Genomic DNA, 19644 nt, shown 5'->3' on the forward strand with positions numbered 1-19644 from the left:
TTGAACGTGGTTCTACAGAGTCTGTTGGCTGATAGCCATCCAGATATCATCACCCTTGTCCCATCCATCCAGTCTGTCGAACGGCCGGTATCTTCAGCGTCGGTGAAGGTACTCGCAAATCATTAGAGGTTCTTACAACTGCACTAGAATAGTCTAGACAGCCCCTGGATGGCCCAGACAACCAACCCTCTCGGCTGATCGGAACCCAATACCTGCTCAGGGAGTGGTGGCTGTCGCCCTTTCTTGGTTTCAGCATTTCCTTGCGTCAGTTGCCTGGAGGCCACCGACTAATTATTGATCAGTTGATCCATGCATGTTCATTTTTTCCAGCTGCTCGCCATGAATTGCCATCAACGACGCATATCTCCATCGGAATCCGTCAAGGGATCGAGGTAATAATGCATGTCATTCTGCAGAACCCACTAGCAAGCTAGCAAACTATCTCCCTTGCCTGGGAGGTGGGGACGGCGATAGTTAGCTCTAGGCCTCCGGCTATGCATACAAGGGTTTCCTCTTCCACTATGCGGCGTCTCCAATGAATGCTCCGGGCTTGTTGACTTCGAGTATGGTCTTTGCTTGTGGTTAAGCCTCTGGTCTCTCTTTTTTTTCTTTTGTTTTTCTTTTTTTTCCCTTCTTTTTTCCTTTCCTTCTGAACATCAATCTAATAGTTCGTTTTTCAATATTGTCTCCATAAAAACATGACCATAGAAAAAAGCCTCTGTGCGGACATCGCCTGCCACTCCGGGTCTCGCAGCTGGCAGTTGCTGGAGTCAAGCCTAGCATGGCCCGGGAACGTTGTCAATGACCCTCGGAACGGCCAGGCGATTCTGGTCCTCAGTTGGGTAGTCCTCCAACAGTACTACCAGCAGGGCATGTCTGGTCCCGTGGGTGTGCTCGACATCTTGACATCTCGCAGCAATGACTACCGTGACGGTCTCCGTGTGTTGGACATTGCCCTTGACCAAGACCTCTCCGTTTGCGAGGAATCAAAATCGATCCAGAAGCAGATCTCAGATTCTTCAATCGTGGAAAATCGACCGTCGACAAAACTCCCGGTCATTCTTTTGTACCGCAAAGATGATACGCCAGCATGGAATGTGTCTTCCGCCGTTGGGCAACGTCGATCCAGCATGTATCCACTCGTCCCCATTTTCTTGGACTGCAAACACCGTGGTCGAAATCTATCTGTGAGCATGGTCTTCGATGATGCATCCATTGGTACACCGCACTGCCAGGCTTTCCTCGACCAGTTTATTTGGACAGTCTCCCAGGCACTGGGCCGTGGTGACTTGGCGATCCGGGACCTCATGCAGATCAGCCCAACGGCACTTGATCGCGTGTTGGAGGTCAACAAGAGGGTTCCTACGCGTCTGGATCTCTGTGTCCATAACAAGATCCAAAAGTGGTGTCGCGAATCCCCAGAGTCCCCGGCCATTGAGTCATGGGATGGGGCTTTTACATACGGTGAGCTCGACCGTCTGGCGGCAAAGCTCGCATCCCGTCTGACACATTCCGGGGTCGGTCCTGAGGAATTCATCCCAATCTGTACGGACAAATCAAGATGGGCAGTGGTTGCCATTCTTGGTGTAATAAAGGCAGGCGCCGCGTTTGTCCTGTTGGATCCCTCATGGCCTTTCCAGCGGTTGCAGTCTATATGTCAGGAGGTCCGACCTACCATAATATTGTCCTCCGAGGCGCATGCCGACCGGTGCTCACATCTCGCCAATGTAATAGCCATCGAGCATCTGGACCACAGCTGGTTTCCGCAGCAGAATGCCTTCAGATCACCGCAAGTGGATGCCGCCAATGCGCTGTACGTGGCCTTTACATCGGGGTCGACTGGGCGGCCGAAGGGGGTGGTGATCGAGCATGGTTCGTACTGCACGGGAGCCCAGGCACATTGTCGAGCGTTCGGGATGGACCGTACATCCCGAGTTTTGCAATTTGCGTCTTACGCCTTCGATGTCAGCATCATGGAGTTGCTGAGTACCCTGATGTCAGGGGGTTGCGTGTGCGTCATGCCAGAGGCTGCACGCACAGATCCCGCGCTATTTGCGCAGGGAGCTGGGGAGCTTGGTGTTACCCACGCCCTTCTGACACCTTCGTTCGCCAGGATGCTCCCCTGGGACCAGATGCCGCAGGTGAAAACCCTCATACTGGGCGGCGAAAAGATGCTCGCGTCTGACGTGGCCGCATTCACCAGCAGAGGAATTACCTTATTCAATGCCTACGGTCCGGCGGAATGCTCGGTCAATGCATCCGTACAGCAGTTGGAGGTGGGCTGCCCACCAAACACCATCGGACAACCCACCGGGGCAGTCGCGTGGATCGTCGATCCAGATGATTGCGAGAGGCTCATGCCTACCGGGGCTGTCGGGGAGCTCCTCATAGAAGGCCCCATAGTAGGTCGTGGTTATCTAAACAACGCGGAGGCGTCGAATCGCGCGTTTATCGATCCGCCCAAATGGCTACAGCTGCTACCCCGGGGTATCAGTCAGAACAGATTGTATAGAACTGGCGACCTGGCATTCCAGGATGCAAAGGGCTCTCTTACTATTGTCGGCCGCAAAGACGGACAGGTAAAGGTTCGTGGACAGCGCGTGGAGCTGGCCGAAGTGGAGCACCATATCTCTGAGATCTTTGACGAGGTCACCGACGTTATTGTAGAGAAAGTCCGCAACGGAAACCTTGCAGGTTTCGTCTTGCCAGGCTCCGTGCTAGCATGCCAGGTGAAGGAAAAAGCCATGGACTCTCTTCTTCTTAAACCAAATTCCGCGTATGTTGCGCGAGCTCGCTCCGTGCTGGACTGCCTGCGGCAGAGGTTACCAGCATATATGGTTCCAACGGTGCTCATTCCACTGAGATACATTCCACGACTGGCTTCCACCAAGGTGGATAGACGGCTCCTTCGTCAACATGCAGATCAAATGTCACCAGCTGAGTTGAAGACGTACATTTCGGAAGACCACAAGTCTGCTCCCCTGAATGAGGCGGAATACGCCATCCGAAACCTATATGCAGCAACCTTTGGTGTCCCCGTGGAATGCATCGGGATGGAAGACACCCTCTACAGCTTTGAGGGGGACTCTATTTCGGCCATTAGACTGGTCGGAGCCGCGAGACAGGCGGGATTCGATGTGGCCATCGGCAGTCTACTTCGTCGGTCGTCGCTGCGGGAGCAGGCGGGTGCAATGAGAAAATTGCTTCCTGACCCGTCCTCCATCGCAGGGGACTTACCATTCTCCATGATTGACCCAGACACCCGGACCGAGGTTGTTAGTATAGCAGCGGAGCAATGTGACCTCGAAGCGACCCGGATACAAGATATCTACCCTTGCACCCCAATGCAGGAAGGCATGCTTGCGGCCTCCGTACGGACACCCGGCAAGTATGTCGGCGAGATTAAATTTCGCGTTCCTAAAGATACAGATACGACTCGACTCAAAGCAGCGTGGCAGTTGACGGCGGATATGAATCCCATCCTTCGCACCCGAATGATTGAGACAGGCCGTGGCTTCTTCCAGGTGGTCGTACAAGACAAGATCGATTGGCTGGAGGGGGATCCGGGGTCAGGACCTCCTGGATATGGTTGGAAGTATCTGGGTGGTCCGCTAGTTTACTTTCGTCACCAGCCCCAGCAAGAGGAATTGACCGTGGTCGTCCACCATGCGCTCTGTGACGGCTGGTCGATCGAGTTGCTCCAGGAGCAGGTCGAGGCAGCATACCGGGGAAATGCTACCCCGACCACCAAGCCCTTCAGTCGTTTTGTCCATCATGTCCAGACTCTTCCTGGCGCTGAGGAGTTCTGGAAGTCGCAGCTAGAAGGGTTGGAAGCCCCAACCTTCCCAACTCTACCGTCGGTAGACTACCGTCCCTGTCCTTCCGCGGAGTTTCGGCATATGTTGACGGATCTGGAGAAGCCAAAAGGCGGAAATACATATGCCGCCTATCTTCAGCTGGCCTGGGCCCTTTTGGTGGCTCATTATACCGACTCAGAAGCAGTGGTATTTGGCATAACCAATACAGGGCGTGCTGCCCCTGTCTCTGGGGTGGAAAGTTTGGTTGGACCCACCATCGCAACAGTCCCCCTCCAAGTTCATGTCAAGCAAGGGGACAGTGTGGACGGCATTTTGGATCAGATCCAGAATCGAGTCGTCTCAATGCTTCCCTATGAGCAGGCCGGGTTGCAACGCATTGCCAAAAGCTGTCCAGACGCAGCAAAGGCCTGTGCTTTCCAAAGCCAACTACTCGTCCAACTTCAAGAAACCCCGGTTCAAAGTACTTTTCCCCTTCTCTCCGGCTCGGCAGCCACTGGTATGTCTTACCTTCCCTTCGCATCATATGGCATCTTTCTTGCCTTCAATGTCGGAGAGGCCAGTCGTAGCCTTGAGATCCAAGTAAGCTATGACCCCAAGATTCTCAGCGCCGTTGAGGTTGGGCGGATCGTCTTTCAGTACGAACATATCCTCCGACAGATCTTCCAATCGCCACGGAAAGTCGACATGCCTGTCAAGGAGATTGAAATGATCAGTCCGCAGGATTCGCAAGTCCTACAAAAGTGGAATGGATCCATCCCGGCTAAGAATAATTGTTGTCTGCATGACCTTGTCCTGGCCCAGCACGCTTTGGAACCAAACAGGACGGCGGTCTCGTCCTGGGATGGGGATCTCTCATACCAGCGCCTAAACGTGTTATCCTCCAAGCTAGCTCACTTTCTTCACACACGTGGTGCGGGCCCAGGGTCAGCGGTGGCCATTTGCATGGAGAAGAGCAAGTGGTCCGTCATAGCAATCCTCGCTGTCTTGCGTACCGGCGGCGCGTGTGTTCTCTTGGATCCGCAGCACCCGCGACACAGGATACAGGAGATCATGGCGGACAGTGCTGCTAGCCTTCTAATCACATCCTCTTCAACAGCTCCGCTAACCGATCGACTCTGTGCCAACCAAGTTGAGATCTCTCTACAGTTCGCAGAGCAGGTAGAAGACCAGCCATCTGACTGGGCCTCTGATATCCCGATTTCGCCTCATGATACCGCCTTCATCCTGTTTACATCCGGTAGTACAGGGCGAGCAAAAGGGATCATCATGCCGCATTCAACCCTGGCGACCAGTATCCTGCATCACCGGGAGGGAATTAATGTGGGTCGTGAGAGTCGCTTGCTGCATCACTCATCCTTTGCATTCGACATGAGTATTTATGAGATTTTCACCACGATGGCTGGCGGCGGCTGCGTCTGCATCCCCTCACATTTCGACAGGAACAACGACATGGCATCATATATTGCCCGGGCTGACGTCAACTGTGCCTTCTTCACTCCATCATCAATACAGATCCTCCGTCCCTCCCAGGTGCCGATGCTAAGCACTGTTGTTTTGGCTGGGGAGAACGTCACTGAGAGTGTAGCTGATCCCTGGACAAAGGGGCGCACGCTAATCAACGGTTACGGACCGGCCGAAGCTACCATCTGTGGCGTGGCGACAATCTCCGACGATGGATGGAAACCGGGTGTGATCGGCCGCATAGTTGGGGGCGTTGGATGGATCACGCAGCCGTCCGACCCATCCAAGTTGGCAGCTATTGGCGCCATGGGTGAGCTCCTCCTTGAAGGTCCCATCCTCGCACGAGGGTACCTCAATCGCCCCGAGGCAGACGCTGCTGCGTTTTTGTCCTGGCCCGACTGGAGGGTCAGTTTGCCCGGAAACACCGACAACGCCGACCGGCGTCTTTACCGCACGGGGGACTTGGTTCAGTATCAGCACGACGGTTCCCTCCGCTATATTGGACGCAAGGATACCCAGGTTAAACTGCGTGGTCAACGCATCGAACTAGGCGAGGTTGAAACAACCCTGAAAAACGTATTTCCTGGCGCAGTAGAGGTCATGGCCGATGTGATCAAGTATCCATTGGCCCAGAACAATACCCAGCTCATTGCCGTCGTCAAGCAAGCCCAGGGAGCGTCGAACGGGCAAGGGAGTTTAGGGCCCATTCTCGCACCTGCGGACGCGACTTTCCTACAAAGTGCGCAATCGGCTCTGGCCCAGCTCAAGATACTCTTGCCTACCTACATGGTGCCGTCCGTTATCATCTCGGCTTTCCGGTTTCCTCGTACGTTAACGGGGAAGCTGGATCGTCGGAGCCTCAAAAGCGCTCTATTAGCCCTATCACACCGGGAGCTGCAAGCGTATTCCTGCAAATGTCCCGACCAGAAGCAAGCTCCTGCCACGGACCACGAGCGGAGACTCCGGGACATCTGGCAAAAGACACTGGGCATTCCACGCGCGGAGATCGGAATGGATGACCGGTTCCTGAGTCTAGGGGGTGACTCGGTCGCTGCCATGAGAATGGTCGCATTGGCGAGACGTGCTGGGTTCTCTTTGACTGTGGCAGATGTGATGGAGGGCAGTACGCTCCAATCGTTGAGTCGCCTTCAGAACACAACATCACCACCCACAGCATCGTCGAGATGCCGAGAATCCCTCGGATGCGAAAAGCTGAAAGCCAGTCGAGTAGACAGTAAATGTCTACCAACAGGGTCCAAAATCCGACATGTATTCCCTACGACTTGGTCCCAGTCCTTCTTGATTGCACGATACCCATGGACGCATTTCTGTTTTTCTTTCGCTGGATGGCTGGACCAGGACCGTCTGGAAGGGGCAATCGCGCGTCTGACCCAAGCCCACAGTATTCTTCGCAGTCTTTTTATAGCTCAGGACGGGCAGCCTCTTCACGTCATCTTAGAAAGCATTGATACCCCGCTGCATGTAATGACAACTCCAGAGGATGTGCAGACAGTGACCAAGACGCTATCTCAAGCCGAGCAGAATGCCCCGGTTACTGGCTTTGTACCACCAACACGATTTACCCTGGTCACCAACGTAGCGGCTGCGCAACACGTCCTACTGATTAGGCTCTCACACGCCCAGTACGACGGAATGTGCATTCCAACCCTCTTTCAAGATCTGGAATCCCTTTGTAACCTTCCAGAAGCCGCTATACAACAGACCGACTTCGAAGACTATCTCGACGCGCGCCCCCACAGCCAGAACTCGGACAGCCTCGACTTCTGGAGCAACTACCTGCAGGGTTCTTCTATGACCAGATGGCCCAGTACTAGTATCAAGATCGAGACCGACGCGGTGACTCGTGGCCTTTCCGCACTGGAGCTTTCCGTCCAGGCCATCCCTTCTGGTATCACCGCAGCCACATTGGTCAAGGCAGCATCGGCCGTGGCCGTGTCCCGGCGGACCGGGACCACCGATGTCGTTCTGGGCCAGACCGTGAACAACCGAAGCCTGCCCGTTGCAGGGATCGACGGAATCGTCGGGCCGTGCGTGAACTACGTTCCATTTCGCGTGGCGATCCAACCATCCATGACAGGACGAATGTATCTAGACCACGCGCAGCGCCAGTCCACGCGCAGTCTCGGGCACGAGTGGATGGACCTGGACCAGATCGTGCAACAGTGCACACAGTGGGAGTCTGGCAGTGGGTTCGGCTTCATCGTCCAGCACCAGAATATCGAGCGAGACCTTGGCCTCTGCGTTGCGGGCAACAAGTCACAAGCGTTCTCATCACCCGGCCGGCTTTATCCGTCATCGGAGGTTTGGATCTGTTCAACGCCGACCTCGACCGGATTAGACATCGAGGTGATCGCCTCTCCCCGTGTCTTGAAACCGGCTGTTGCCCAGAGCTTGTCGGAGGAAATCTCCCAGGCGCTGCAGGATCTTGTCAGTGGGGGGTTGGATTGCCTGGTGGGGGAGACATTGAGTAATAGACTTGGGGGAAGTGTCAACCGAAATGCCCGGGTCAAGCAGCAGTGAAGCACCTTCCGTAATTAGGAATGCTATATATATACCATATCAAGTAATTTATCGTCACCGCAGAATACGCAGTATAGCTTCACCACACACGTAGACAATATATTGACCGAAGAGCCCTCCTTTTATATTCGCCCCCTCTACCATCTACACATATCCAATCAGTAGAAACGTCTCGAAAAGCCATACCGTGCAACTTCCTTCACCGGATCGATCGATTTCCTCCTCTTTCTTTTGTTCTATGATTAGCTTTGACTTTGGGATACCTGTGGGTTGGTTATCAGGTTTGGGTAGAATCGTGGATACTACATACAATACATACTATACTAGTCTTGGGTTTAATATTTAAACCTGTTTCTTCATGAAAGACATATTCTTTCAAATGAATAAGACTATTTCTTAATCCCCCAGCCATCATCAACATCCCTAAACATATTAACCATATAAAACCCTAAACCCAAATAACATCAACCCTAAACTTCACAAGCCCACCATCCCAAATAAGACTATACAATAAACAAAACACATAAACAGAAAAAAAGAAACCCAAAGCTAGCCCCCTAACTACCACCACCATCTCCTCCTCCTCCTCCTCCTCCTCCTCCTCCTCCCCCTCCTCCCCCTCCATCTCCACCTCCACATCCTCCCCCATCAGCGCCCGAACCAAACCCGGAGCCCCCATCTCCGCCATGCCCAACAGTCCCCCACTTCCTCCCCTTCGGGTTCTTCTTCCTGCGGCCTGCGTCGTTCTGCCATGCGTTGTGTGGACTTTGACTTTGTTGTGTGTAGGCGTTGGGTGCGGAGTGGTAGTACCGTCCTTGCTGTTGTTGTTGTTGGTAGTTGGGGTTGGGGTTGTAGGCGACTGGTCTAGGAGGTTGGGAGGTGTGGGAGGGTTGTTTGGAGGAGCCGAAGCACATTTTGTAAGTTTATTTATATGTTTTCTTTCACTTTGGTGTGTGTTTTGGAGTGGTTTGGGGGTGGTTTATTGTATCTATGGTGGGTAGGTGGGTATGTGTCTTGATATGCGTTGAGTGATGGGCGTAGTGCAGCTTTACCACACTCTCGTGGATATACAGCCCAAGGCAGCTAGATAGATAGACAGACAGACAGATGTGAAGTTTGTAAAAACGAAAAAACAGAAGCAGAGTCCCAACTACCAAGCAAAGCCCACCTTATTATATACCCCCATAACCCAAACAAACGTCTCAAAACCTTCACGTGCAACTTCCCCACCGAGCCGATCCATCGAACGACTATATCTCCGGCAGCCTCGTATATTTCTAGCGGGGCTGATAAGGTCCCATGGTGGTGGTTGTGCTGACGGGCTGGGCTGCGCCTCTGGCATGGCCAATCATTCGGTTGGGTGGACTGGTCGCGTGATGGTGGGTTGATTGTTTGCCTACTTTAATAATTACTTGCGTGGGTGTCGTTTTCGTGGACTTGAGTAAGTGAACAGTTGTTTGGTTGGTTGTTGATTGTTGATTGATTGATGAGGCGCACGCACCTGTATTGGGCGACTATGTTGGGTAAGTTCTCATATCTATGGTTTATGTCGGGTAGATAGATCTGTTTCCCTGAACTCATCGTCAAGTAGACTACGGATTGAACCTACAGGGTACTGAATAGAATAATAGAACAATACAGTTTTAGTATATCAGCGACAGTTGGTACTGTACAAGACACGCTACCGGCTCCACCTCCGCGGTCTATTACCCTCCAACAGAAAAGAAAAGAAAAAGAACAAGCGCCATGGGCCGCGCGGCGCGCAAAACGGGTTAGAAAAACATCACATTGCTCGATTACAGGGTGTTGCGGCTCATGTCCGCGCGGATCCGGTTGTAGTCGAGGACGCCCTCGACGCTGCCGACCGCGCTGACGGCCACATCCTGGTCCCAGATCTTGCGGCTGGCGAAGTCCATCACGTCCTTCTCGGAGATCTGGCCGATCGTCTTCTCGATGTCCTCCGGTGTCAAGCGGCGGCCGGTCGTGATGATCTGGCGACCGATGTCCTCGGCGACGGCGGTGGTGCCGTCCAGGGACAGCAGGATCGAGGCCTTGAGCTGGGCCTTGGCGCGCTCCACCTCGGCGGAGGTGACGTTGAAGCACAGGCGAGACCACTCGCGCAGGGTGAAGTGGACCAGGTCATCGAGCTGGGTCAGGTTCTCGGAGACGAGGTAGATACCCCAGAGACTATACAGATCAGTAATTCATTCGATCCAAAAGGTAGGGGGAAAACTCACCCGGTGTCGCTGTAGCTGGTGGAGAAACTCATGAAGCTGTTGGCCAGAGCGTGGTGCTCGACGTGGGAGCTGAGCTTGCTGCCCAGGTAAGGGGAGTTGCCCATGGCACGGTCCCAGTTGCCGACGATGGCCTGGGTGACCAGGGCGAGGAAGTAGTCGTCATCCTTCCAGCTGACACCCTCAACAGCCAGGGCCAGGTGGGCCGAGCCGACGGTGTCGTCACGGACGCGGACCTCGGAGCCGATGAACTCGGGCAGACGCTTCTGCTCAGCGGTGAGAGCGGCGGCGGCAGAGGTGGGCGGCTTGTTGGGGAGAGCACCGAAGTGCTCCTCGGCGAGACGGACGAGCTGCTCGTGGGGGATGCCACCGGCACCGACCAGGACCATGCGGTCGGCGGTGTAGTTGGTCTTGATGTAGTTCTCGAGGTTGTCGCGGGAGATGGTCTGGATGTTCTCCTTGGGCCGAGGATGGTGCGGCCAAGGGGCTGGCCCTGGTAGGCGGTGGCGTGCAGGTGGTCGAAGACGACTTCCTCCAGCTGCTTGTCAACCTCCTCCTGCTCGCGCAGGATCACGTCACGCTCGCGCTCGATGGCACCGGCCTCCAGCTTCGAGTTCTGCAGGATGTCGGAGAGGATGTCGACGGCCTTGGGGACATCGTTGTTGAAGGCCTTGGCGTAGTAGACGGTGTTTTCTCTCTATCGTTGAGTAGTTAGTTCTCTGTTCCTACCACCTCAAGTCTGGCTTGAGCCGGGTTTCCGGGTCCTACCGAGGTGTAGGCGTTCAGGTGAGCGCCCATGTTCTCGATCTCAAGCTCCAATTGGTGCTGGCTGCGCTTGTTGGTGCCCTAATAACGAGGTCAATATCCTTCCCCACGTTTGATTTTTTTTTTTCGTAATGTTCTGGTTTACCTTGAACGCAAGATGCTCGAGGAAGTGCGCGGTACCGTTGGTCTTGTCAGTCTCGGCCCTGCTACCGGCGTCGATCCAGACACCGACAGTGGAAGTCTGAGCCCACGGGGAGTGCTCGGTCGCGATCTAAAAGCCGTCAGTAAGCCGGCGAACTGATAGACAGGATCAATTGGCGGTCATTGGGTCGTACCGTGAATCCATTGGACAGAGTCGTCGACTGAGTGGTGGAAGGCAGGGTAACCGGCGAAGCAAAGCCACGCTTCACAGGCTGGATGGCCTTGAGGGCGGCGCGACTCCGCAGAGCCTGGTTAAGGTTGAACGCTAGGCGCCGGGAAGCCATTATGCAAATAGACTTAATGGGTGAGAAGAAAGGGGGAGGTGGAGGAGGAATGGGGTGACAGAGAGAGGCGGACACGGTCAACGCTGGAGATGCGAGGTTGAAGTTCGGGAGTCAAATTGTTCGCCCTCCCGCCGGCCAATCACATGACCCGCTTTTCCAAACCGCCTGCTTTCGATCCGATTTGTTCCCGCTGACTCAGCCGTCTTCCTGCCGGGATTGCCTAGGATTCTGCCACCGCCTCTAGATTCAACTGTTCAAGCAGTGAAGCTGAGCTCTATCAGATACAACACGTTACGATCCTGACGTCTAGTCATTTGAATACAGATGTACAAGAATGCCTCAATGCTGCAATGTATTCTACAACGACTAGGATATCCATTGTTGCATACCACGTCGCTATACCACAATAAATCTGCAGTATTGAACCACGCTCTTCTCAAGCTCACATTGACATCTGGCACGTGCGCGGAGGTTCCCAGGTCCGGACTCGTAGAGGTGGGATCTCATGGTCTTTCCGAAAGACAAGACGATGCTCTGTTTCTTGAAAACATTCTGTCCAAACCCAGCCTGGCGCGTCATTCCGTTGCAGTCCACACTCTCACATGGAGACAGTTATGCCGTATGCCGCCGTCCAAAGTAATCGGCACGACAGCCTCATCCAATCGACATCGCAACCCACCCCCTGTCTGAGAAGCCAGTAGACCCATCCATCTCTCCCGTAGAATCACGGCGCAGCCCGCGCGCGATCTCCCACCCGCCGCTGGCTCGGTATCTGGGGCCATTTACCCGGATAGCATAACAGAACGCCTGGGAGCATGCGTCGTCGCTGTGTCCCACACAGAGGTAACGAACAGCTGGTCCTCGAGGCGGAAATGAGACGGGAGAGGATCATAATCTCGTTACCATTCAACACTCATTACTCATTCCTCCCCATGTTCCAAAACGTCCACATCCAGCTCTTCCATCACCCCCAGAACGACCCCCACGCTCTCCATGAACCCGTTCACCGCCACGCGTAACATCCGGTTTGTAGTAGCCCGGTACGTGATATCCAGGACCGTCTTGTCCGACTCGTCCTCTGTGTGGGCTTCTTCTTTCGCGGGATGCACCAGTTCCAGGTTCCGCTGGACGAACTGAGACAGCTCGGCGTCGACTTCAAGGCTGCGCAGCGCGGCGGAGGCGAGACGGTTCGTGGGAAGAGGAAGGGAGATTTTCCTAACGAGTGTCAGTGCCGTTGGTGGTGGTTTTGAGACGTGCTCTTCTGTTTGGAGGTGGGGTAATTTCAGTGGCTCACATTGAATAGGGAAATTGAGGGGTGGCCATGTTGGCTGTTGTCGCGCGTCAGGCAAGTGAGAAGGATCAGATAGTACAGCCCTAGGACAAGAGACAGCAGGGGTGATTGAAGCCTTGGAAAGATACGTTCAGTTGTCTTCACTATAGAAAAGTTGGTGGAGACCAAGGTGGGCGATAATGAGGAAAGTAGTGGTGGCTGAGTCAGCAGGTCATAAGTAGAACAATTCACCAGTTGGCGCGAAAAGCTAACAACATTTCCTATTTAGGCGTATTCACGGTCGGTGCCTCGAATATCAGGCTCTCTACAACTTCTTGTAGCATACAAATACTGATTGCTCCTAGCTAATTCGTGAGTCCAACAAAGTAGGTCCCTATCATCCTCGTTGCATAGAGCTACGATGTGTATCCTTAGATGGGACTTGTTTAGAGGATCAGGTAAAGTAGTTCAACTCAAATGGTATTCCGTGCTTTGTAGAAAGAGTATAGGATAACCGTAAAGGTCTCACCTGACTACTTGTGCATAGCAACGTGAATATTATTTCGGTCTTCTTCTATGGTCATTGGCTGCAAAATCAGATTGGGATAGATGGTTTCGGGCTTGCTAACATCCACTGTACGCTCATCAGGCGATGACCCGACAGGGGAACATAGTATAGAGGCCTACTAATGAATCACGTAGCATTCTTATGATGGTCTGATGTGAGGACATGCAAGCTGCTGGTACTGGTCCTGGTTTCTGATTGGGTCTCTGTACTCGCTGAGTATTTGGTGCGCATGGCGAGTGGGTAAGTTCATAGCCACATGGGTCTGGTCTCGCAATCATCGTTCAAGCAGAAACCAAGAGTTGCCTTGTATATGTCTGGCAGCTTTCAGGCCTGTCGAAAATTAACAACTATGACATGACTGTAACAGTGCTACCATTGCTTCGCTCATCGCCGGAATAGTGATAGCACCTTGGTAGGATCATGGCGATTTCACCATTCGCCATCTCACGTCGGCTCAGTGACACACTTCTTCGTGTATTTTCGTAGAATTGGCCATGATACTCATCCTTCATCATCTGCCAAAGTAGTCACCACTGTTTGCCAAGGTTCCTGCTCAATAACGAGTCATCAAGGGGTCAGAACAGCCCCTATCAACCATGCGTCATTAGGGAGTATAGAACATCAAAACTCCGAGAAGAAGAATTCAATATTCTAGAACAGGGATAAGAAGGTCAATAAATCCAGAACACCATTGGAACTAACTCTCTGGTGGAAGGTTCTTCCCCTTTTCTTATTTCTTCGCCGATAACTGTGGCTCGTACTTTTGATCTGCACCCAGTGCCGAGTGGGATCTGCCATTGACGCAGTGAAATGCTCCATTCTCAAGGAGAAATGTTTCAATCGATGGAAACAAGATGCGGCCCGACGGGATATACCACCTGGGCGGCTGGCCCGGCACTGGAGCAAAGGAGAATGGACCCATCACCAACGTAATAGTCCAGACATCTATGGTAGAGATTCGAGCCCGTCTCGGCCTCGCCGCATCGCACAATTCTATGGGGCTGTGTTTGCTGCGATTTGCGCAAGAATTGGCGGATACTGTCGCCTTGTCCGCTTCCAGGTGGGCAGGGGGTCGGCGGCTGGTCCCAGTCAAAAATGTTGGCGATGACCTCAGAAGGGGGATAGAATCCACCGCGATGGGCCCTGATTTCCCAGTAGTCTGATGTATTCAAGTCAGAACTCAGGAGTCGTGCAGCACAGGCACCCCTCGCTGGCGGGGAAAAGGGGAACAGAAAGTCGGTGGAGTACAGCTCGCGGTATCTCCGCCGTTGCCCAGACCGATCAGTAGTTTCTATCTGGTGTCAAGTCTCAAAGTCCAACGTGACAATGGCACATGAAAGAACGGCCCATCTCGTCTCAGTCAATCGGGATTAGGCCGACTAGATTTGTCGGGAAGCCGCCCGAGGTAAACGCAAAAGTCAGGAGGAATCCCGATTATACTGGTTTTATGATTTATGATCGAGCACTTGTACGACGGACATCAAAGATTGTTGGCGGAAAACAGTCAACAGCATTTCGGTTGGCCCAGTTCTCCATTCAGTGCCGATCCCATCCATGTCTCCGTGCGGTAAGGGCGTATGGATATGGACTGGAAACTTGGATTGGTAGGGTGTGTGCCGCAACTAGCGCAAACCTGGAGGACCAGAATGATGAGGATCGACAAATCTCCACCGAATCAATAAGCTTGATGATCGTACGAAGCCACCTGTGGTTCTCTGGGAGTACCCATGTGGGCCTCACTGATCTTCTGCACTACTCTTACCTATCTCCTTCCCATTCCATGATTGACGTCGGTGGCAATTGTGTTTGAAAAAGAAAATAGACACTCTTTCCAGAGCTTGGCGACACTCCCTTTGATCATGCTATGATGCCACTCTAAATTGAATGGAACGGGGTGGCATGACGTCCCACATCCTCCAACGCTGTTCATGTACAGAGGAGCCGTGTGGGCCCTCATGGGGGACGAATCTGGATAGACAGGGGACGAATTACACTAGAAGCCTTACCAAACTGTTGATAACGCTGGAACAATGCTCCCGTGAGTGCCGTTCATAGTCCCATCCCTGGCTCGTTGGCATCCAAGAAATTCTTGGTTTATGGGTCAGATACCGGGGCCCGCACGGCTCTACCGCGCATCCGTTGGTCCGCAACGAACAGCATCTCTATCTTTGGCCAGTGAGAGAGGGCCGATGAGAGAGAGAATGGCTGGTCAGCGGCAAACATGATCTTGGTACATCTTATCATTGACCTGGAGATACTTCCTGCCTTGACTGGCAAAAAGTACGAGATCAATTACCAACGCTGGGCATGTGAAGTGCCCCATATTTTGTTAACGGCCACGTTAGTGGCAGTCAAGTCCCACTAGAGGGAATAATATTAAACGCGGGTCACTCTTGGAAACTCTAAATCAAGGACTAAGAGAGCCCTATAGAGCCAGTCGGGATGGAAAAGCCTGCACGTAGATGTCTCCGTCCCATTGTTAGGGCGCATTCAGATCGGACGAGGTAGTCCAATACCTATCAATAGTTCTCTCGTGTTCTGCACTAACATACTGCGGAACATCCTTTGTGAAGGTGGACTATGTCGTCATGGGCTCGAAGCCTTACTGGCGTCATTAGACTCCTGGTAAGATTAAGCGCAGATCCCAATGGCGATAGGGGATCACGATCAAGTACAGCCTTTTGCTGCGTCCACTAGCGGATCCGGCTTCTTTCCGATGAGCAATCCTGACCATCCGATTGTTTCACCAATGCCGTTGCTGATCAACTAGCTGCTTCTCGATTGATCAGTGTATATCACCTTAGCGGAGGGCATTGGTTTGCATCGTTCAGAGTGTTGTAAACTTTCGTCAGTAGCCTCAATCAAACAAGACCTTGACACGCGTGAACTAGAGAGCTTCCGTGGCTGGTCCTTTACCATGACTTCCTAAGAGTATCCTCCATCAAAACTTAGAGGGAGGGACAATACCCGAGTACCGGCGGAAAATGCCCTGCTAGTATAGACTCCATCGAGTATCCACAAGATAGACCATTCTGACCCCATCCACCTTGTAAGATTGCTCTCTCGGGCAAGAATGCCAGGTCTAGACAGAAACGACCCGCCAGCCCAACTAGCACGTTAGTATGCAATGATCAAGGCTTCCGGAAGAGGACGATCAAAACTAAAAAGTAGGAAAAGGGTCATCCCCGTACCATATTTAAGACTCGACATCCCAATGCCCTGTTGACTTCTTTCTTTCTTTTCTCCAGCAGTCCAAACGTTCATTCTTTCGCTCAAGTCTTTTGCTCTCCCCAGTCCAACTCGGGTCATTCATTCGATTCTTCGCGAATCCGTCCATTCATTCAAAACAAAAACCTCTTTCCATACAACCAATATGAAGTCTTCTTTCGTCGCTTTCGCCGCCCTGGCTGGCTCGGCCGTCGCCGCCCCTACCGGTGCTCTGACCGCCGTCACCAAGACCTTCGACACGGTCACTTCCGTCTCGGTCTCTGCCATCCCCGCTGCCACCTCCAACATCGTCATCTCCCCCAGCGCCGTCGTCTCCCCTAGCTCCGTTGTCTCTCCCAGCGGTGCCGCCGACGACGGCCACCTGCTCCAGGATATTGGTCACGGTGCCAACAAGGTCCTGACCGTTACCGGCCAAGACACCAAGAAGCTGCTTATCAAGCTCAGCCCTGAGGTCAGCCAACTGCTCTCCGGCCTGGGTCTTCCCGGCGTCGGCGTCCCCGCCGGCAAGATCATCAAGACCGCCGGTGCCATCGGCGATCTCCTCCAGGACATCGGCGAAGCCGTCGACGGCCTGATCACCGTTGTCGACAAGGATCTCGGCGCCGTCCTGATCCAGCTCGACCCCGAAGTCACCGGTCTCATCTCCGGCCTGGGCCTTCCCGTCCTGGGCAACGCCCTGGGTGAAGTTGTGGGTACCCTCGGTGAGAACCTGAAGCGTTCCGACAAGGATGGCCTCCTCGAGGATGCTGCCCCCGTCGCCAAGGATATCCTCCAGGTCACCGGTGAAGACTCCAAGCAGCTTCTCGTCAAGCTCAGCCCTGAGGTCGCTGAGCTGATCTCCGGTCTCGGTCTCCCCGGTGTTGGTAGCGCTGTTGGCAAGATCGTCAAGACTGCCGGTGGCGTTGGCGATCTCCTCAAGGACCTTGCCTGGCCCGTTGAGCAGCTCCTGACTGTTGTCGGTGAGGACGGCTCTCACCTTTTGATCCACCTCGAGCCCAGCGTTGTTGGCCTCCTTACTGGTCTTGGCCTGCCTGCCCTCGGCCATCCCCTTGGCCACGTTGTCGGCACCGTCGGCGAGAACCTGTAAATTTGTGAGTTTGCCTGCTTTGGCTGGTGTCTGGATCGATGCTAATCTGCCCAGTGTGTCCCTTGATCTACCCCGGGAACCGTGAATCCCCACTTCGCTGCTTGGAAAGCCACTGTGTCTGGCCATGTCAACAGTGAACAGCACGAAAACTAAATGTACATTATCCGCTATCCGGGTTTCTTTTGCTTTCCTTTCGAGCCTGGACCGACGTCCTATTGCATATTCTGGGAGTTCCTAAAGATATATGTTTAATCACTATAAATCTACGATTCAATAGACATAATGAGCGTGCTTGTTAATCACATTTACTCTGGAAGGGCATGGGGTGAAGAACAACCCCGGACTTACCAGAACGCCCAAACAAGTAGATTCCATTGTATACGATTGGTGGGGGATCAATGGGATCCCACTTGACGCGCAGAGTCTGTGTTCCTTGGCTTGGTAAGAAACAAGGGGGCCAGGAGTGCGTGAGCATATCTTTATCCACTCTGACGTGTGGTGGGCTGGAGGTGGGAACATGGGAGGTAGCCAGCGATCCAAATAGGGACGGCCGTTTCAAGTTGCGGATCCGCAGATCCACTCGCCCAAGAATCCATTGAGCAGGTGTGTACTGGACACATCCCGAGAAAAACCGACGGTGACAATAATAGAAGCTTGAACAAGCCTTGAAATTCTAAAGAAAACAATAATATCGAAATCCTTATTGGTGAACTATACGTACCGATCTTCCTGTTTCGCGATAATCACACCAAAGTCCGTGATGACGAATGGATGTCGTCCGGTGGAGCGAGAAACCCATAACAGTCTCTGCCGTCGCTGCTCTAGTGCGCTCCATCACTTATTTGGGCCAGCGAAGCTTTGCAACTATATTTAGCTTGTCGAGGTGAGCATTGAAAGCAGAGACCACGCCGACTAGGTAGTCTCAACGGGCTTCTTCCCTTAGGTCTGAGTCTTCGGCAATCATGGTCTGAATGGTGTCGACAACTGAAGCAACAATCCCTAGCTCGCCAAACGAGTATAGGCAGTCTAGCTACCCTTGGCGCTCATATCTAGCATATCGATACAGGCCTCATAACGGTCAAGGGAAACCCTTGCCGATAAGAAGTCCTCGGCGACCATACAAGAATATTCGGGACAAACATCTACTGTGGCCGAAATCCTAGAGGGCCATGTGTTTCTTCACGCTGAGACAATTATCCTTCGTATCATTTTTCGAATCTGATCATCTGAGATCCTGGCCGAACGATGGTGATCAAGAATAACGGTTGTAGCAGTCTTTCTTCAAACATATTTGCCGACAAAGCCCCGGAAGATATAATAGTATTGGTGTACTTGCTTCGTTTTAAGGCCACAACAACACACACCACCTTTGTATTAGCATTTCTCGAGCAGAGAGAGCACTCTATACCACGACCAGAACGATAGTTTCTACTCCGACCTGAAAGGAAATCTCCATGTCTTTTTTACCCGGCCGCGGCAACTTACTGGCAAATATCATCTGCCATTTCCGATGTATATGCAGTCGCTGCCAATTCCAATTCAGTTGCTGGTTGACATGACGAGACACCATCAGCCTGTCCGCACTATATTCATCGGAGCCTGTTTGGTCTCTCAGAGCAGCGTCCCATGACATTGCAGCTAATGACACCCAGCAAGTACCCGAAATTGGCAGAACGGTTTATGCGTCTAGCAGTTCTTGTTCAAATCATGGCGATAACTATGTCGTTTGATGCAGTGGGAAAGGATGGAACAATTCGATCGAAATAACCAGTCAGAGTCTGACATGCAGGTACGCGCGATGCAGGTCTTCCGTGTAATGACTCTGGCCACTTGATTCTATTGTCAATCCTTCGTGCAGATAATATTTATAAATCAGACTGCATCCTGTTTGTCTCAGGCTAGGACGTTTAGAACCATGCAGGTGGATTATTAGAGCGTCGAATGGATAACGATCACTTGCAGATAACACCCTTATCGGACGATGATCACCGGCAGCTCACTGCGAATGAACTAAGTGGAATCCAGACTAGGACCAACAGGGGTTAACAGGGGAAAAAACAAGGAAGAAAACCTTGGAAGGAGGAAGAGGCAAAGAAGGAGATTGGTGAGCGCGACAAGGAGAAAAAAAGCGTTGAGGGGCTGACTGATGTCACGGGAGCTTGGGCCTCGACCTCCCCGCATGGCCAG

At 52.9% G+C, this 19644-nt stretch overlaps 4 protein-coding genes and 1 pseudogene across 5 annotated transcripts; 2 read left to right on the forward strand and 3 right to left on the reverse strand.

Annotated features, from left to right (window-relative positions):
* Window positions 1-698: 698 nt before the first annotated feature.
* On the forward strand, window positions 699-7820 carry P168DRAFT_301585 (acetyl-CoA synthetase-like protein; the record flags this gene model as incomplete). Its single annotated transcript, XM_024838543.1, has 2 exons — window positions 699-6105; window positions 6778-7820. 2 exons carry the CDS (start codon window positions 699-701, stop codon window positions 7818-7820), a joined length of 6450 nt encoding a protein of 2149 aa, XP_024697586.1.
* A 303-nt stretch (window positions 7821-8123) lies between these two features.
* P168DRAFT_332569 lies at window positions 8124-8734 on the reverse strand (annotated as a pseudogene; the record flags this gene model as incomplete). Its single annotated transcript has 1 exon — window positions 8124-8734. A coding segment is annotated over one exon (466 nt), but the record flags the coding sequence as incomplete, so codon positions are not given.
* Window positions 8735-9445: 711 nt separating this feature from the next.
* P168DRAFT_287054 (mitochondrial processing peptidase) lies at window positions 9446-11381 on the reverse strand. Its single transcript, XM_024836490.1, has 6 exons — window positions 11155-11381; window positions 10965-11090; window positions 10823-10900; window positions 10584-10751; window positions 10058-10512; window positions 9446-10007 (listed from the first exon to the last, which is right to left on the reverse strand). The coding sequence occupies exons 1-6, from the start codon at window positions 11302-11304 to the stop codon at window positions 9617-9619; spliced, it is 1368 nt and encodes a 455-aa protein (XP_024697587.1). The 5' UTR covers window positions 11305-11381; the 3' UTR covers window positions 9446-9616.
* Window positions 11382-12224: 843 nt separating this feature from the next.
* On the reverse strand, window positions 12225-12627 carry P168DRAFT_315035 (CTAG/PCC1 family protein; the record flags this gene model as incomplete). Its single annotated transcript, XM_024839860.1, has 2 exons — window positions 12225-12519; window positions 12599-12627. The coding sequence occupies 2 exons, from the start codon at window positions 12625-12627 to the stop codon at window positions 12225-12227; spliced, it is 324 nt and encodes a 107-aa protein (XP_024697588.1).
* A 3848-nt stretch (window positions 12628-16475) lies between these two features.
* P168DRAFT_301589 (uncharacterized protein) lies at window positions 16476-17457 on the forward strand (the record flags this gene model as incomplete). The annotated part of the gene is made up of 1 exon (XM_024838544.1): window positions 16476-17457. The coding sequence occupies exon 1, from the start codon at window positions 16516-16518 to the stop codon at window positions 17455-17457; it is 942 nt and encodes a 313-aa protein (XP_024697589.1). The 5' UTR covers window positions 16476-16515.
* Window positions 17458-19644: the final 2187 nt, after the last annotated feature.

This window comes from Aspergillus campestris, assembly GCF_002847485.1.
Source record: "Aspergillus campestris IBT 28561 chromosome Unknown P168scaffold_1, whole genome shotgun sequence".
NCBI lineage: Eukaryota > Fungi > Ascomycota > Eurotiomycetes > Eurotiales > Aspergillaceae > Aspergillus > Aspergillus campestris.